The 14,090-nt window shown below is 39.9% G+C and overlaps 1 protein-coding gene across 3 annotated transcripts in view; it reads left to right on the forward strand.

Annotated features, from left to right (window-relative positions):
- Positions 1–276: 276 nt before the first annotated feature.
- Srek1 (splicing regulatory glutamic acid and lysine rich protein 1) overlaps positions 277–14,090 on the forward strand; it is a 36,782-nt gene continuing 22,968 nt past the window's right edge. The window contains exons 1-2 of one of the 3 annotated variants that reach the window (XM_040728857.1): positions 277–562; positions 8,874–9,007. In XM_040728857.1, coding sequence (XP_040584791.1) covers positions 402–562; positions 8,874–9,007 — 295 coding nt within the window. In that variant the 5' untranslated portion in view covers positions 277–401. Of the gene's footprint in view, positions 563–8,873; positions 9,008–9,507; positions 14,070–14,090 lie in introns of those variants that run through there. The other 2 variants (XM_005065593.4, XM_013126119.3) reach the window with 2 other exon arrangements.

Here is a 14,090-nt window from a genome sequence, read left to right on the forward strand (position 1 = left end):
CAGCTCAGCCTCTTCCTCCGCTGTCTTCCGAGCCGACCAGAAAGGGCCGGGCTTCTTCAGTGATGGAGTCCGAGGGTACAACCTCCGCCCCTCGGCCCGCAGCAAACACCTCTGAAGGCCCGGTGAAGCCCAGCCGCAGCCACCGCAGCCCAGGCCGGCCCCAAGGTGGAGGCCGCCGGGACCCGCGGGAGCCGCCGCGTTGCCACGGCGACACTTCCGGCCGGCGCGCGCAGCCCCCAGAGCAGGGGAGTTGCGCGGAGGGCGGCTAGACGTGCCCGGCGCCGCGCATTAGCCCGCGGGAGCGCGCTCACGGCCGCGCGGCCGCGCTTCCCAGGCTCCGTCGCCGACGCGTCGTCGTCGTGGACGTTGGGGAGCGGGAAGGCAGCGGCAGCGGGGCCGGGATGAACAGCGGCGGCGGCTTCGGTTTGGGCTTAGGCTTCGGCCTCTTCCCCACGGCGGTGATCCAGGTGACGAACCTCTCGTCGGCGGTGACCAGCGAGCAGATGCGGACGCTCTTTTCCTTCCTAGGCGATATCGAGGAGCTGCGGCTCTACCCCCCAGAGTGAGTGCTGGAGCCCGGCGGGGGAAGGGGCGCGCCGCCATCGAGACCTCGGGCGCGGGGAGCGCGGGCGTCACGTGACCGCGCGCTTCCCTGGGCGGCCATGTTTGATGAGGGCACCGGGCGGGTTACCCGGCTCTCCCGGTTGGGGTTTTGTTGATGGACCTCTACGCGCGGTGCCTGCGAAAGGGCTTAGGGGTGGCTTCCCGTCTCGGGCCTCCGGGACTGTGGTTAATGTGCGGGCACCGAATTGGGTGCCCCCCAGCCCTTGGGTTCCCCCCGAACTTAAGATGGCCGCAGGTGGGCCCGCAGCAGCCCTCATGGCAAATGCTCGTAACGTTTTTGCACCGGGAGGAATCGTGGAGAACGCCTGCAACGGCTCGGACCTCTTGGTGTTAGTCTCCGGGTGCTAGTTCTGTTGTTTATGACAGCTTGGAATCAGGACTGTTTTTGTTCCCCGGGGTGATCATACAACACATGTACCATCTTTCTGGTTTTTCTAATCGAGCACATATCTACGATCTTAAAAGATCACGTCAATACCTCCTTTTGGCAGCGCCTGAATTTTCCTCCTAGAAGGTCACACTGTCTCAAACCTTTCAAAAAGTATAAGTCAGTGCAAGAATTATCGCTACTGTGTATATGTGTTTAAAACCCAGTCCTTAATTGGTATTTTTATGTCGAGATCGCTTCCCAGTTGCGTACTTGAGTGGTAAATTTCCTTATGCAATGTTAACTAATCAAATAATTCGTAATGGTTTTCCCGTTCTTAACATTCTCACTCTTACAAACTTTAGGAAAAAGATCACAGAATTTTGTCCTTTATGCTAAACTAATTTGAAGGAATAGGGAAGTTGTTACCCACGGTTTTTTAGTAAAATTTTACTAATATTTAGTAAAATAATTCGGCTTATTTCACATATAGAACATATAGATGCATATAGAACATTTTTCTCTCTACAGTCTGTAAGTATTGGAACCACTGCATATTGATGGCTTATGCATTTGGATATTTAAAATTAACTCATTTTTTTCTTGGAAATATTTTGTGCATCCAAAAAGTTGAAATAATACATTGGATACCCATGAATATTCTCTTCACTTGCATTCTTTGATTTATTGGGACAGTTAATAAAATTTCATTTGTTCTTCCTGGGCATAGTGGTGCACGCCTTTAGTCCCAGCACTTTCAGAGAGGCAGGGGCAGGTGGATCTCTGAGTTCAGGGCCAGCCTAGTGTGCAGAACAACCAGGGAAACCCTGTCTTGAAAAAATAAAACAAAAGAACAAGCAACAACAAAAAAAATAATTCATTTATTCTAATTGTATTGTGGGGTCCTCTTCCCCCTTTATATAGTGTATCTTCAGCGACCACATGATACTTAGTTATTTCCAGTCTAGATAGGCCCCTCTCTCACTTAAGAAAATATTTTGCCGGCCGGTGGTGGCGCACGCCTTTAATCCCTGCACTCGGGAGGCAGAGGCAGGTGGATCTCTGTGAGTTCGAGGCTGGGCTGGACCGACAGCCTCCAAAACAATACAGAGAAACCCTGTCTCTTAAAAACCAAAAAAAAAAAAAAAAGGAAGAAAGAAAGAAAGAAAGAAAGAAAATATTTCATGCCAGGTGTTGGTGGTGCACGCCTTTAATCCCAGCACTTGGGAGGCCGAGGCAGGCGGATCTTTGTGAGCTCCAGGACAGCCTGGTCTACAGGGTGAGTTCCAGGACAGCCTCCAAAGCAATACAGAGAAACCCTGTCTCAAAAAAAAAACAAAAAAACAAAAAAAAACAAAAAAAGAAAGAATGTCATGAAGCTGGCATTTTTATGAGGTAGTTTATCTTGTAGAACCACATTTCGTCTAAGTGTCTACAGGTTATTTCACCGTGCTGAGATTCAAGCAGTATATTTTTGAAAAGTATACTGCATAAGGTTTGATTTAACCATGACATTAAAATTTGTGCTATGTTTTTTAGCATTTGAAGGCGCTTTCAGCTGTCCTTTAAGTACTTAGCATTTAGTAATTGAGTGTTAGGAGGAGGACCCTGATCTGAAGGGTTGGAAGCCAGTCAGTAAAGTACTCTGCCCTTGAACGCTTGCAAACTAACTATAGGACAGTAGAGTATCTGAAGAAATATATCATAGGATAGTCTTCATCCCCAGTGAAACATCGTTTGTGTGCTTGAAACTTGCCTGTTACTGACAATTGGGAAGACGCATCCTGAGTCTACCCTCTTCTCTTTTTCAGGGCTGGCCTGAATATACCCACTTTCCTTCCTGTTTGAGAAAATGTTATTTGGGGTTTAAAGGTCAAAGGGAATAAAAAGCTTGGCTATTTTTGTTAAAATAGAGTCATTATGTCACAAAGTAATTCCTTTAGCAAAGTTGTTGCCAGACAGAAACTTTTACCTAGTTTTCATAAGTGCAGGAGTGCAGCCTCATTCTGGTTTTGCAGTGATATTGATAAATTTATATTGGCAGGTTTTCCTCTCCATAATGCAGTTATGCTAGCTGGTCCTAAAGGATATATTTGCATTTTGGGGCTGAAGAATAAAAAATTGCAGTCAGTTAGTGAGTATGTTTGTCAAAGATAATGACAGTTGCTTTGATTGTCATGTAAGCATTGTTTTGTGATTAATGCTTAGTTGAGTAGTTATTTGCTTTGTAATTGGAAAAATATTTCTTCAGTGAAATGTGAAAATAGGTCCACATTGATCACCTTCTCCTTTTTGCTCTCTACCTTATTTTTGAAAATTGTCTGTCACTGACCCTGATGCTCTTATAGACTGGCTTAACTGGCTCACTCTAGGGATCTGCTTGTCTCCATTCCCTGGTGCTGAAGATGCCTACCACCACACCCTGCTTTTAATGTGAGTGCCAGGGTCCTACAGATTTTACTTGCTTGTGTGGCAAGTGCTTTACCCACTGAGCTGTCTCCTCGGGGGCACTTTCATTTTAGTTTTTAAACACCAAGCATTCATGTAAGCATGCCAGTAACATGGCTCACCAGATAAAAAGGTTTGCCTCTTAAGCCTGATACCTTGGGGTACGTGGTAGAACCACTATGGAAGGAGAGAGCTCAGCTCCGGAAAGTTGTCCACTGACCTCTCTACAGTTCCACCCCGTGTGCACACACTCGCTCAGGAAGTTTAAAAAGGATGTATGGAGACAGTCATCGAACATGTTCAGAATTATTCGTCATGCTTTTTGTGTTGCCAGATAATTAAGTATCCCGAATTACTGTACAACTTTTTGCACAGTAGTCGAGTTTCATAGTCCATGAAAACCTATTTATACAAATTGCTTTTTACAGTAAACTTTTTATTGTGATACAATCAATATTCATACAGCAAAACAAACATCATGGTGTGCAGCTCAGTGAAGTTTTACAGAGTTTAAGCAGCAGTGTAGCAAGCACACAAGGTCCACTGCGCCCTCCTTCAGTTGACTAACCCTCCCCACTCTGCCCCTCCCAACTCTGCCCCTCCTCACTCTTGCCTCTTGCCGTAATTCTTTGATCCGGGAGCTTTTCTTGCTTGCTTTGGTTTCCTACTTCTCTGGTTTTCCGAGTTCAAAGAACCAAAGTAAAGTCTGTAACTACTTAAAGTAACTTAGTTAATTTAAAGAAATAACATATGCTGTGTCTGTTATTTTTGTTACCAAGGCAAAACACCTGAGGTCCTCAAGCAGGGAGTTACTTTGACTCGGGGTTTCAGAGGTTTCAGTCTGTACTGGCTGACTAATGATTCAGCCTATGGCCAGGCAGAAAGCAGTGGAGGCTGGACCCCAGGAAGACCAGGGACAAGATAAAATCTTAAAGCTACAGCCTGGTGCTCTGGGCGCCCCAGCATCCTAATAGTGCATTCATCTGTGTGACCTAAATGACAGCAGCAGCTGAGGACCCAGCCTTCAGCACATCAGGGCCCTTTTTGGGGCTACATCATAACCTGACCATAGCAACCATTTTATATAGAATAGAGAACAAGAAATAAAGTCTGTGATCTTACCATCACACCATCAAACTCCTTCCATTAGCATGTTTGTTCTTTTGGTTTCCTATATGTACTTATTATAATACAGTGTAATAAAAGGATTCATACACTGTGATTAAAGCGTCTTTCACTTAATCTGTAATAAGCATTTGGCGTATTGCTGTGCTTTAAAGTAACTCTTGAAGACATGTGCTGTGTTGAGTGCTTTTAAAATTCTGTCATGTTGGTCTTGGTTTTAATATTTAATTACAAATGAATGAGTTTAAGCTTCGTACATTTGGAAGTGTTTGATTGTCAGCAGTGATTGGTTGGTCTGTAGGCAATGTCAGCAGTTCATAAGGAAAGCCTTAGAATTGTGCTATTGAAAGTACTATTGGAGTCCATACATAAATGTTATGTTGGTTAATATTTTCTTGCATAAAATTATCTGTTCATGTGATTTTGATAGAACCTCTAAAGCAGTGGTTCTCAACGTGTGGGTTGTGACCCATTGGGGGGTCACATGACCTTTTCACAGGAATTGCTTAAGACCTTTGGAAAACATATTTACATTATGATTCATAACAGTAGCAAAATTATAGCTATAAAGTGGCAGCAAAAATAATTTTATGGTTGGGGGCCAGCCCAACTGTGAGGAACTGTATTCAAGGGTCTCAGCATTAGGAAGGGTAAGAACTATATACCTTACATGTATGTACCATGGTAGCGCTTTTCAGAATAGGCCACTTATAAATCAGTGTCCTGGTTTCCCATGTAGTTTCTTTATAAATTTGACTAGTTTGCTATGCCCATGAATATTAAATTTAAAGTGAAGTGGATTTTAACTAGAGATATCTAGGATGTGTTTTTCATTTTCAGTAGTGACTATTTAGATTTGCATTTTTTTTTCACTAAAGGGTCTGGCAGCTTAGGAACTGTAGCTTTAGTGAAAGCTTGTCAGACTCTTGATTAGAGAGAGGGCTAAACATATTCCTGTTGAAATTCCTAGGGCTGTAGTAGGCTTTTGATTTGCTTTAGCTGGGAAGGACAGAGTGTTGCCAATTTCACATAAGTGCTGACATTGTTTATTTATAAAGATCTTTGCTAAATTGACAAATAAAGGCTGTAATGACCATAGAGCATCGAGGCTTCCTGGGTCTTGGAACTGGGAATCAGAAAGGTAGCAGCAATCAGAGTGACTGTGCCCTTTTCTCTCAAGAGGTTGCTTGTTTTTGTGTATCTTCTTTGTTTCCTTGTGGACCTACAGGATACAGGAACTACTTTCCAGAAGGAGTCTGATTGTTTTGAGTTCACTGACTTGGTCAAGCCTGCCACCCAAATTAGGTGGTGTTGGTCTGCCAGTGGAATGAACTCTTGTGGCAAGTAACTAATCATTTGTGGCTAGAGAAACTTAAGAGGATGTGTTGGGAGGTTCGCATAAATTGTACTAATAATGCCCGTACTGAAGCTGCATATGATGCTTAGCAAGGGTGCTTGTGGCATCTTTAGATACGTTACAGAGGACTTGAAACTCAGCCTTGAAGGAAAATGGAGTTAGTTTAAAGGAGACAGAGAGGAAATCTGATACCCTAAGTGAAGCAGCATGTACAGAGCCCTCATGTTCAGAATATGTGTTTTCAGAATGTGTTCTAGGAATCACATGTATGTCTGAAGTTTTGGAGATAATACACACACACACACACAGAGTCACACACACACAGTCACACACAATTATACACAATGAAGCAGGAACACAAAAGTGCCTCGAGAGAATTTAATCTTAAGGGATGTGATGCAATTTAGGGTTTAAGAATCACACTGGCACTTTTGTGGAAGATCATTAACAAGGGATTAAAGTTAGACAAAGAGTGAGTGATTAGGAAACTGTAAGATAATCTGGGTGAGCATTGCTGAGGTCCTAACTAAGACATCAATAGTGAGAATGAGGACTTAGTGTACTCTGTATTTGGGAGATGGTCTCAGGATTTATTTGACAGCTTGGATGAGGAAGTTGGAAAGGTTGAGGATCAGGAGTGACTCAGGACTGGCAACCCAAGTTCTAGTTTGACAAGAGATCATTTCTTAACCCGTCTTGGTAGTTCTCACTGAGACTGGCTTTTCATGGAGGCACTCCGAGATGAAGTGGACAATCAGCTTTCTGTCTCTTGAATACTGCTGCTGGCTGTGTCAGAGGAAAAGGGCTAAACCATGGCTCTCAGGACTTCTGCAGAACCGAGATGTTAGTTCTGTTGATATTTAGTACAGCAAAGCAAATGATTTGGACGCAATTGAGTTCATGAAGCAGAAAAGTGGAATTTTACTGTGCACTTAAGGAGCATTGGAAATTTTGGGGAATTGTACCAGTTATTGCCATACTACTGACTGCCAGCTAGCAGACCCGAGAGATGTGACTTTCACTTTTAACTAAATAGGAAATACAGGGTGCAGGGTGGGGCTGGGAAGAAGGGAAGGTGAGCTTACTGAGGTAAGGGTACATTAAAGTGTAGTTGGCATTCAGCAAGCAGGCTCTTGGATCTGGTTGTTCCCATGATCTCAGTTGGAGATTTGGTAACGGTGGTGGCTTAAATCTAAATGGGGCTATCTTTACTTATGTGACACTGTGTAAAAGGCTTTGGTTTAGACAATTGCTGAGGAGGGGTTTTTGGTGAGGGCTACCGTGAGTTGGTTACCTTAGGCAGGGGGTGTGGTGGGGGAGTAAATTGAGTCAAATAGGAAAAAAATTAGTATTTTTAAAAACTTGAATGGTTCCAACACATATTTATAACACTGACTTAAGTTGTAAACACAAATATGCTTTATTACAGTATTCGGATATACATATATGTATATATATGTCTTTTTGCCGTGATCAAGGCTGCTTAAGGAAGGAAGGACTTACTTGGTTTATGGTTCCAAGGATACAGTCCATGGAGGAGAAGCTGTTACAACAGGTGCAGGAGGCAGCTGGTCACATTAAGTCCACTGCAAGGAAGCAGAGTCCTCAATACTGTGCTCACCTGGCTTTCTCCTTTTTGTGTTCTATATATAGGACTTTAGCCTAAGGAATGCTCCTCCTTCAATCCCTCCAATCTAGATAATAATGCATAGAACTGTCTCTTTCAAGATTGTGAATCTAGTCAGTTTGACTAGCAGTGTTAACAATCACCGGTTGATAGTGTAACTTTAACCATTTATGTTATTCTGCATTGTTTTAAAGATGGATTTGTTGCTGGGTGTGAAGGGTTACAGAGAAGCGTTTAGTAATAATGACTGTAGAGGGGGTGGAAAGATGGCTCAGTGTCTAAAGGACACTCCTGTGTTAGTTCCCATTGCCCTCTTAGGCAGCTCACTGGGACTCCAGTCCCAGCCTCTTGTAGACTTCATGCCCACCAACATCCATATGTGTACACACTTAAAATGAATCTTTTTATTTCTATTTATTTATTTATTTTTGGTTTTTCGAGACAGGGTTTCTCTGTATTGTTTTGGAGGCTCTCCTGGAACTCGCTTTGTATACCAGGATGGCCTCGAACTCACAGAGATCCGCCTGCCTCCCAAGTGCTGGGATTAAAGGTGTGGGCCACCAACGCCCGGCAAAATAAATCTTTTTAAAAAGGTGACTTTGTAATTACTGGTTAAACAGTTATTCCATGTTTTAATGAGAAATAGCATAGATAACAACATAGTGCCCATGAAAGTAGTGATTTTTTTTAAAAGGAGGTAAGATCATATTATAGACAAACTTTTTCATGCTGATTTCCTTTTACTATAGATCTGTCTAGATTGAGTTTAATCAAATGGACTAGTGTCTAATGTTTTGCAAAATAAATTATATAACATTTGTTTGAAAAAACCTTTTATTTTTGTTCTGAAAAGCACTGTAGCCTGAAGCCATCTGGTATATGCAAAAACTTCTTTGTTTAATTCCATATTACCAATTGTATGATTATTTCAGTGATTTCTTTTTCATTGTTGGCAGTGAACCCAGGCCCTCCTGTGATGCCACTAACTATGGTTTTAGCTCTGCTTTTCGTGATATAAATGTTGGGTAATCAATCAGTTCGGGTAGGGAGAGGCTACAATTTGAAGTCTTGAACTGGAGTTTCTGTAAAGTAGTTTTGTCTGAGAATATGGTTTTGGAATGCCACTCAAGGGCTTATTGATTTTAACTTTTACACGTCAGGTTTTGTCAGACAAGTCAGTTTTTAAATGACTAAAATTTGTTGTTTTGTGTGTTAATCATCTTTAGCAATGAACATTACCTAAGTCTGGTGTAAGAAATTTCAAATGAAAATTATAAAACCATACAAATGTTTATTAATCCGTTTGTTTTCTTTTTATCTTGCAGCAACACACCTCTTGCTTTTTCATCCAAAGTATGTTATGTTAAGTTTCGTGACCCATCAAGCGTTGGTGTGGCCCAGCATCTAACTAACACGGTTTTTATTGACAGAGCTCTGATAGTAGTTCCTTGTGCAGAAGGTTGGTGTCTCACAGTTTTTCTTATTGTTCTAGTATCTGTCCTGTTTGTTTGGCTTTCCTAGAAAATGGTCAGTACTCTATGCGTGAGTCTGTTTGTGCACACTCACATTTGTGTGTATTAAAATGAGAATGAAATTTGGAGAAGAAAAAAAATACCTGATAGAAAATTACTCAGAAGTGGTTAGTTCGTTACTTATGGATATTTGAAATTTTACAACTGAACATTTAGGAAGTTTATCAAATATTTGCCCTTTATAGTTGGCTTTGGCTTTTCTGTAACCAATTTGCTGATTGTAAGAACTTTTTGAAATTTAAAAACTTAAATTGGGGCTGGGCGTTGGTGGCACACGCCTTTAATCCCAGCACTCGGGAGGCAGAGGCAGGTGGATCTCTGTAAGTGGGAGGCAGAGGCAGGTGGATCTTTGTGATTTCGAGGACAGCCTAGTCTATGGAGCGAGTTCCAGGACAGGCTCCAAAACAATACAGAGAAAACCTGTCTCGAAAAACCAAAAAAAAAAAAAAGAAAAGAAAAGGAAAAACTTAAGTTGGTATGGAAAAGTATTTAAAATGCATATGTAAATATACTCATGGGACAGTTAAGAGTTTCCCAAGTAAAGCACATTCAGCCAAATTGGGGCTATGATATTTTTAATATTCATTTGAAAAATACTCGGGTTTATTCTTTCAAATATCCTCTTAAGTTTCTCTGAATTGTTGCAAGACTATGGTTTCACAGTGCAATTTTTGTTACACACCTAGAACTTTTCGATTGGCTTTTATTGGGGAGGGTAACTGGAAAGCAATTCTAAAGCCTCCATCAAGGAGTGATGCCAAAGGTGGAGCAGAGCCAAAGGCCTTCAGATATCTGTTAAATTTTATGTCTTGAATTACTTTAAGAGCTAATTGTTATTAAAAAATTGTTTTTCCAGAGGCATTCATGTATAATTGGCTTCTGATTTTAATGTACAATTAACTTAGAGTACTGACTGGCTTATATATATATGTAGATTTTAAAATTTAGTTATTTTCTAAATTTAAATGTCCTTGGAAATGAACATTTTCTTTTGCTAGCTGATAGTAACTGTTTTATAGCATAAAAGTATGCTAGAAACAATTCAGTGGGCTTTTTATATGCAATTTTTAAAACTTGTTGTAGTTAGTAGGTTAACATTAAAATCACTTAGTGCATCAGGAGTTTGCTGCACTTTGGGAATTTTATGCTTGTTTCAAAATGACTGTTTTGGAATGTTAAGAGCTGTAAGGGACAGTTCCTCCCAGATGAAATCCCAGAACAGGAAGTTCTAGTTTCTTTTTTTTCCCCCAGATAAGTTTGAAAGCATATTTCTCATGTTTCAGGGGTTAGAGTAGAGAGGGAAGATGGATTTAAGTAAATTGCCAATAGAGTCTTACCTGGTACGCTTTAAGAGCACAGTGAGCTCCAAATTGAGTAAGGTAAGAGAGGAAGAGGTATTCTACAAAGTTTCATGCACTGAAACTGCACAGGAAATATTCCAATAGATTTCTTACCTGGAAATATCAGAAAATTATAGTGTAAGCTTTTATCATTTCTCATTTTGAATGGAGAGTTTTAAATCTTTTTTGGAACCTTGCTATAATCCCATACAATCAGATGCTCTGATTTGTAAGGAAGTTCAAGGTTATGAGCACATCGAAATATCTTTTGTAGTTTGTTTTACTTGGTAGAAATTTATAAAAACACTATCAGTTATAACTGCTTAGATATTTTTAAAGCTATGATTTTTGTAAGAACATTTTTACCATTTTGGACTTGCAACTCTAACATTTACTGCATTTTTGTACTTCCACATTTGTAACTGGTATTAGGAAGAAACTGATACACATTTTTGATTAGTTTTGTCAAATACAACTAATGAATTTCACAGCTGTTAAGCCAGGGGAGGGAGGGAGGCAGGCCCGCAGGGGGAGGTGCTGTGAGATAGGAGGTGTGCCGTGCTGTGTGCCCTGTGCACCTGGCTCACTGGACGCCTCCGTGCCAGGGGGCAGCATGTATGTAGATGAGAAAGACCACGGGAAACATCTCACCAGATCTTTCCGTTTCAGTGTGCTGGCTTTTAGTTCAGACAGCAGTGGGAGTGAGGAGAGAGTGGGGAAAGTGGTGTTGAGACCAATTGAGCATGAACTATGTTAATAAGACATGCCGTTTTGATTAAATATACTTTCATTATGCTTGTCTAAATATGACCCCTTTTTGTTGTTGTGTGCATTTCAGATTTCTTTTTATAAATGTTAACACTTAGAAAAAATAAGATCAACATAGCAGGTGTGAACCTAATCGTCAGTCATAACTTTATGTCCACATTTTCTGGCAGATGGATTTTGACTATTAATTTGGTTTTGTATGTTTTCTCTATGTGATATTTGTGCATTATTAGATGACTAGACTGGCCAAGGCAGACCTGTTACACTTGCCTGAGTCAGGCATTGTTTGCCATGCCACTAAACCTGCCGCCAAGTGAAACCTTCATTGGGGAAATGAGATCGGAGTCTGAACCGCAGAAGATGGACGCCCTGTCTCTGTTTTATTGTTTTACTTTAATTTCATTTCTTTTTATTTTGTCCCTTTTTTTTTTGTTTTGTTTTTGTTTTGTTAAATCTCTCTCACTTTTAACTTGAGCTGGTTTTCCAGTTCTTTGTAAATGGTATTCCATTAAGAATTCATAACATGTTGCAAATTTATGGGGGACGATTACCAGAGCTGAACCTTGAGATGAACTAATTGCCATGCAGTAAGTTAGAGCGCAGTGCTGGGAAGATGGTTGGTGCCTTTTAATTGGTGTTTGTGGGTTGAGGGACATTTTGATTTTCAAACATTAAAACACTTACACTAGAATAGTAGGAACATTTTCTGAAGGGTTCAGTGCTTATTATTTTTTCCTCAAGTCTACATCTCTCATAAAACCAACTGATGGCTTCTAATTTTTATCCTTCCCCTAGAACTGTAGGCATGTACAACCATCAAGGAAAATTAAGAACATTTCTTTTAACAATGTGAAGGTAGCGGGAGGTCTTTTGTCTTTTATTAGCTTGGTCCTAAGAAGCCTTTTGTTGCCTCTATGGGGAATGGATATTAGAGAAGACTATTGGTTATTTATTTGCATGAATGTTTTTTTGTTTGCTTGAATTTTTTTGTTGAGAATTCTTCAGAGGTTACTAGCTTTTTAAGTGGATTCTGAAGTCAGTATGAGAGATGTTTGCCTCAGTTTCCTTTGAAGTGTAGTTTGGGGAAAATGCTAAATGCTTACTTGTTTTATACTTCTATACTCTGAGTTTTAGAGGATAAATTTTATTTTGGGAATAAAGCAATGGAAGTTTTCTTAAGGTATCTTTAATAGAATAAGACCAAAATAATATTGAGCTTATAGTTCCTGAATTTTTAGTTTAATGATATAAATGGTAGGGAGAATCTGGTAGCCTGCTGATATTTAAGATAGAACTGAGGCTTCACAGTACCAAGTAATGAGCTTGGCTAATGTTGAATACCTTACTGTCTGTGTAGCCTTTATACTGTATAGGTAGCTGGGCTTGGTTATTGACAAGCAATATTAAATTTGGCACATTACTAGATTGGAACTCTTTTAGGTGCATAAATTAGGGTACTGGAAGCATAGAGTGCACACCTCAGGACTGTAGTTAACTCACCAGAGGTGTTCAGGTTTTAAACCTTAAAAAAATACTATCTATTTCTAGTAGATAAGATGAATGTGGTAATTAACATGAATAGTATAGTGTATATGTGGGCATATGTAGATGTATAGTAATAGCAGTAACTAGTAGTTCATTGTTGCTTGATATCTTCTGTAAGGCCTACCTTGTTACCAGTCTGCACGTTGAGTGAGAAATTTGTTCTTCAGCTTTAAAGTAATAACTTCATTTTTGAAATTATTTAAATTCAATGTAGATGCTGTAGAATTAGAAAGTATACATTTGCCATAGCCACTAAATTGTAATTCTAATTTTCTATAGATAAGCTGTAACTATTATTTAAAGTTTTAAATTCCAACTTGAGTTCCATCCATGCTCAGAGGTCTTTCCAGAAGAAGTTGTTTGGAGATTCTTTCTTACATTTGGTTGTTTTAAATAGGATTTTACCACTGAAACCAGGCAGGATGCTTTTGAAAACTTGCCACATAGATTTCAGTTTGTGTAATTTTTTTTAAAGCACAGTTTTAAGACACTGTTACTAAATAATAAGAATGATTTTATATATATATATGCAATCAAGTTTGAGAAATATACCTTTTTTTGCAAAAAGATACGGGAAAATATGAGTTTTAATCTGTCAACTTTTTCAATTCAGAACTAAATATGGCAGATCATGAAGTTAAAAGTAATTTTTTCATTTTTTTTAAGTTGCAGGCATTTTTCTTTACTTCTAAAGTGATTTTTGTATTACTCCTGTTAGAAAATTACAGGCTGTGTAAGAAAAGCATTTTTAAGTCTTAGTCACTATTATTCAGATAAGTATACATAAATTGCATCTGAAAGTTAGTATTTTAAGTTTCCTGAGACTGGGGAAATGTTGTTCAGCCCCATGAATTTTTTTGGGATTGGATTCTTTGTAGGCATTACTGATGTTAGTGAGGTGCCTTATTGATGAGTGGGTATGGACTTTTTTAATTGAAGCTGATACATGTTCTAGTTTTCTGTTTTCTTCTGTTTATCTGCAATTGAGTGGAGTTTTGGAGGGTTGTCAGAATTGTCTGCTCACAGGAGGTAGCTCCAGTAACAGGCTAGAAGAGACATGCATTATGGAACAGATTTCAATTCGCACATTTGTTTTTTTCTTTTTCTTTTCTTTTTTTTTTTTTTTGACTAATTTGGTTATTTGCCATTTCTGGGGATTAAACTTTAAAAAATGTTCTTCTTTTCTGTATCTGATGTTCTGTGTGCTATTAGTGACGCAGCCAACACGAACGGTTGTCATGTGTAACACAACTTTCGATCACCGCGAAAACAGCGTCCTGGGAAAGCGTCCATGCTTGATATCGTTTGGTTCATGAACATTAAGTTTCCAGTACAGGTGACCCATAGCTCAAAGTGT

The sequence above is a fragment of the Mesocricetus auratus genome, unplaced genomic scaffold, assembly GCF_017639785.1.
Source record: "Mesocricetus auratus isolate SY011 unplaced genomic scaffold, BCM_Maur_2.0 Super-Scaffold_100020, whole genome shotgun sequence".
Classification (NCBI taxonomy): Eukaryota; Metazoa; Chordata; class Mammalia; order Rodentia; family Cricetidae; genus Mesocricetus; species Mesocricetus auratus.